This window comes from Wasmannia auropunctata, unplaced genomic scaffold (genome assembly GCF_000956235.1).
Source record: "Wasmannia auropunctata unplaced genomic scaffold, wasmannia.A_1.0 LD336062.1, whole genome shotgun sequence".
Lineage (NCBI taxonomy): Eukaryota > Metazoa > Arthropoda > Insecta > Hymenoptera > Formicidae > Wasmannia > Wasmannia auropunctata.
The window spans coordinates 19402-24420 of NW_012026828.1; the positions used below are offsets into that span (position 1 = coordinate 19402).

Here is a 5019-nt window from a genome sequence, read left to right on the forward strand (position 1 = left end):
ATTGTTTAAAATAAAAATTTACACATAACTCGTTTACTTAATTTTTATAATATAATTCCAAATATACATAAAAAAGTAGATTATTAATTTTGTATTTGTAATAAAAGATGATTTTAATTCATTATATTTTAGCAATATATAAAATATATATGTAAATATTATTGTAAGTATTATTATTATAAAGTGTAATGTTTTTTAAACGTGCACATACTTTCTATAATACACAATTTATCATTTATGTGCATCATATACTCTTAACTTGAGGCGAATTTTCGTTGTCGAGAAAAATAACTTAACGTTACTAGTATTATTGATTGCTATTGTCTGTTAAGCTGCCTGAAGCTGCCTTAGTCCCGGCTCGTTATTACCTGCGAGGGGAACTCTAGCTCGTATAGGTGATCGGGTGGTATCACCCAAGATTTCATTAGCGGTACTTCGTATTTCTGCCCAATCCCTTAGAATATCTTCATTCGTCGTGCTGAAAATACCAGGTTACATTTCAGAGGCTCATAAAATCCATCAAGCGCATTAGAATGATCAGTGTGTGGCAAGAATAACAAATATATTTAGAGAGCCCTTCTTCCCTTGCCTCTCTTGATCTCTTCTACCCGTAGAGAATATAGCAGAGTTTGAAGAAATTGTTTTAATTCTTCTAGTTCAATGTGATTACATGAATAAATATGATTACATTGAGAGGCAAATATAGAGACATACTTTGTCGAGGTAACTGTAAATCTGATAACATATTTTCCGTGCAAGGCTGCTGGCACGCAATGCAATCGACCGCGCGAATTAAGCTTCTTTAGGAGACGTTCCGTCAAGGTGTTCTCCCCGCGAAGACGAAAGACCACCATGCCGAGATGCCTCAGAGCTGGAATTTCGAAGCGGGCATCGGCCAAGACCAGAGCTTCGAACTTCTGTGCCAGCCTCACGCCCTACGAATATAATTTTCAGACTTACTATTATGCATTTAATCTACGTAGCAAATAGAAAAAAACGTTAACCAAATTAAAAATATTTTTCTCCCTAAATGTCTTAAATTGGAAATTTAAGTTTATAACAAAAAATATGCGTATTTCCTTCACCTCTCGTATGTGTTTCTGCAAGCCAGTAATTCCGTAATTCCTGATAACGAACCACAGCTTTAAAGCCCGAAATCTTTTAGATAGAGGAATTTGCCAGTGCTGAAATTATATATATTTAAAACAAAATATAATACCATTAAATCTGTATATTACTCTATTTAAAAATGTAAAACAATTAAAAAAAATTATTATAACCATAATAAAGTCCAATTTTTTTACAGATTATATCATTTTTATTTTAAATAAATTTTTTCTTTATAATATTAATAAACATAATATTACATTAAAATATTCTTACCATATAGTCAATTGCAAGACCTGTTAAGAAAAATATTTTATGTTATAAAGCATCGTCTATAATGAGACTTAAGACTTAAGATTTAAGAAAATTGACCAATCATAATCGATTATTCATTTCACGTAAGAAGAATAATCGATTAATTGATCAATTTTCTTAAATCTTAAATTTTAAGTCTCATTGTAAACGCCGCTTAAGAGAAATGATTTATACTAAACTTTCAAATTTTATCTCAGAGATAGATATATTAGAAACACAAATAGTTTTTATAGATAAAATAAATTCATGAAAAACAATTAAATAAATTCAATAAATTTAATAAAATAAAAGATCTGAGATAGAAATACAGTTGATTACAGTTAATTCACTTTTTACAACGGCTGAATTTTTTATTTATATTTATATATTTTTTAAATATGTAAAAAATACACATTCTTTAATTCTTAAAAAAATTGATTTTTAAGAAATCTATGAAATTATAACATTACCTGAATTTTCATGCTTTAAATATAGCGGATCAACATTAAAAGTTCTGTGTAGCGCTTGACTGTTTTTTACCCTGAAACAAACGTATACCAAAGAAACATTTATTGATTTTTTATTTAATCTAATTTCTTTTTTAGTCACTTATGCATATTTATTATGTTTAATAAATATAGAACTTTTTAAGGCTTCTTTTAGTTTATTATAAATATAATATTTATTTACATTTTCCATGGTCCCAGTCATCAAATAAATAATTGATCAAATCGATGTCAATGAATCAATACCATCGACTAATTATTTACAGCAAAGACGTATTTTAGTCTCAATTACTAGAGAAATTTGAATATATTGATATTTGAATAGAGAAATTTGAATTTTGAATTATGAATTCCATGAATGTTATTCATGGGAATATGAATAATCTTTTAAAAAAATGTACTAATTGATTATTCTTGATAGCGACAATAATAATGTACAGATTTTCAATTACGCAGATTTTTTAGCACATTAAAAACAATATTATTTTGCAACAGTATTTCATAATCTGCGAATTTTATTATTATCGTAAATTTCATTTATTCGAATTATAAGATATACTTTATACGATTTCTGTTTTTTAACTGGATAATTATGCACAAATAAAAGAGAATATTAATGAATATACTGTAATATAAAATAGTAAAAAATATCACATTACTTTGTACTATCGACTTTAAACGCAATTGAAATAACATTCCGAAAGATTGTGAACTGCGTTCGATCGTTGGAACGGCCTCGAAAGGAAATTGCGGAAGGAATGGAAAAGATGATCGTACCTCTACAATCCAACTAATAAAACGAAAATTGAGGAACGATAGATTATCTCGCGGGGCACGTGGCTATTTTCGTAAAATTAAAATCACATGTAATCAATTAGCAATAGATTTTAGAAATATATGTATAATAATCAAACGAAAATTTAATTATAATCAAATTTATTTATAATGCAAATATTCAGTCTATTACGTTTATAAATCAAGAAATTCATTTATTCGTTCTTAAAACTGTTAACTTTTAACTGGTAATTCAAAAAGAGAATTTTAATAATAACATTGATCATACCACATAGCTGTACAATCGAAATGGACCATAAGCCATTTGCTCGGATTGAAGGCAATAGAATCAGTGAGTTCCACTCCTTGAAGCCAACCGCGAAATTCCGGACATACGAAAGCGCTGCCAGCGTAGGCCGCATCGACGTGTAACCATAAACCATTTTGTTGACCTATAATGGCATAAAATAATTACAAACTCTTATAAACTTTAGGGCACAGAGAAAAGTCTAGTAATAAAATTGAAATTAACATTTAAAGATGTATTCGTGTAAAATTCAAGTAAATTTTAGTAATTTCAAGTAAATTTATTTTAACTTACATATCGGTCCGATTTCCTTGAGATTGTCGAAAGAACACGCACCAGTGGTGCCTAAGGTTGCACATACCTATACAGAGTCATTTATGTATATTATATACAAAATTAAATTATATACAGAATATACATTATATACAGAAGAAAATTTTTTAAATAATTATTAAAAGTTCTTAATATTTTGTATATCACGCAGGGAGAGAGAGAAAAGTAGAAAAAAAATAGAGAAGGAGTGCCCTCCTGAATTTTACAAAATTTCTTAAAAATAGTAATTTCTATTTCTTGTAACGCTAAAAACATTTAATATTATAAAAACGTAAATTTGATCATAAACTATCATAGAAATGACGTTCTCGAAGTTAATGAAACGCATTATGCTGAAAGTATATTTAACACAATAACCCAATTCGATTGGGTTTCATTTTTCTCTCCAGGCAGATTAATGATCTTACGCATATTATCATCTCTTCTTCGTCTTTTTTTAAAAACCGAAATAATTCAAATTAAAGCAGAACATTTGCATTTCATCATATAATTAGCAAATCAAACAAAACAAACCAATGTCAAAGGAACTGACTGTTAATCACGCAATATCATAATATTTACTATTATCATGAAGAACATATATAATTGGCAAAATAAAAATATTATTACATTGGAGAATATTACGTCACAAAAAATCTCGATTATAAATACTTTTCATTGCGAGCAGGCTTGCAAGACTTAAATCAGGAACTTAGAAGGCTCCTGTGGGACCAACTAGCGCGACGTCGATCCGGCTTTGTTAGCCGAACCCGTGCGTCCGTTACTACTTGCAAGGAATACGTCTATAATTGGCGCACCGGTCCGCCCATACGTATACTTAGACTACTAGCTCTTGCGCCGCAATGTTAAAACCCGCAAATTTCGTTGTCTCTATATCGTTATTAAATCTATATTTGCTATGACTTGTATTATAACAGCTAAGTATTATAACAATTTTTAACAGAAGGAGATTTCTTAAGAGGATGATGTAGAAAAATACGTAATAAAGAAAAAGTATGTCAATAGAATAATTCCTATTTATAAAGATAATAAAATATATAACAGTAATATATTAATATAGAGTCATTCGGGATAAACGTGCGCAATTTTTAGTTGACGATCGATTAATTAAAAATGTGCAGACTTGGATAAAAAAAAATATGATTCTTTGTGCCTATTTATTATACTTCTTAAAAAAAAAAAATAACAATTTATATCCAACTTCTCTCATATTTTCACAAAATAAAAATTATCTCGAAGAGACGAATGCGCCCACTTGATCCGTACTTGCGGATAAACATACGAAGTACTGCGGGATAAATAAACGCACTTGAAGTAAGTGTGCAATCAACATTTTTTAAGACATTTTTTGAGCATTAACTTTAATATAGTATAGATTACAATTTTTCACACATACAAAGGTTTTGGAAGAAGTATTTACCAAATTTACATCAAATTTAAATCACATTCAAAATTAAAATAATAAATTACTACTTACTGGCTTAAACATTTTTACTTAACTTGATGATTTTGCTGGTTATCGTTAGTGCTGAGATTAGTTTACGCAGCTAAATATACGCGTGTGTACACTTGCCCATGTACACTTACCCCAAGGCAATGTTTTTAAAAACTAAATCTCAGTATTAACAATAGCCGACACAACCTCTAATATTGTATAATGCAATATAAACTCACATTATAATACTATGTATAAAATAT

At 28.8% G+C, this 5019-nt stretch overlaps 1 protein-coding gene across 3 annotated transcripts in view; it reads right to left on the minus strand.

Annotated features, from left to right (window-relative positions):
- LOC105450365 (histidine decarboxylase) overlaps window positions 1–5019 on the minus strand; it is a 24354-nt gene that overhangs the window by 2579 nt on the left and 16756 nt on the right. For all 3 annotated transcript variants that reach the window (XM_011690156.1, XM_011690159.1, XM_011690158.1), the window contains exons 6-12: window positions 3283–3349; window positions 2971–3133; window positions 1872–1942; window positions 1384–1403; window positions 1086–1184; window positions 715–935; window positions 369–478 (exon numbers count right to left, since the gene is read on the minus strand). In XM_011690156.1, the coding sequence (XP_011688458.1) occupies window positions 369–478; window positions 715–935; window positions 1086–1184; window positions 1384–1403; window positions 1872–1942; window positions 2971–3133; window positions 3283–3349 (751 nt within the window). The remainder of the gene's footprint in view (window positions 1–368; window positions 479–714; window positions 936–1085; window positions 1185–1383; window positions 1404–1871; window positions 1943–2970; window positions 3134–3282; window positions 3350–5019) is intronic.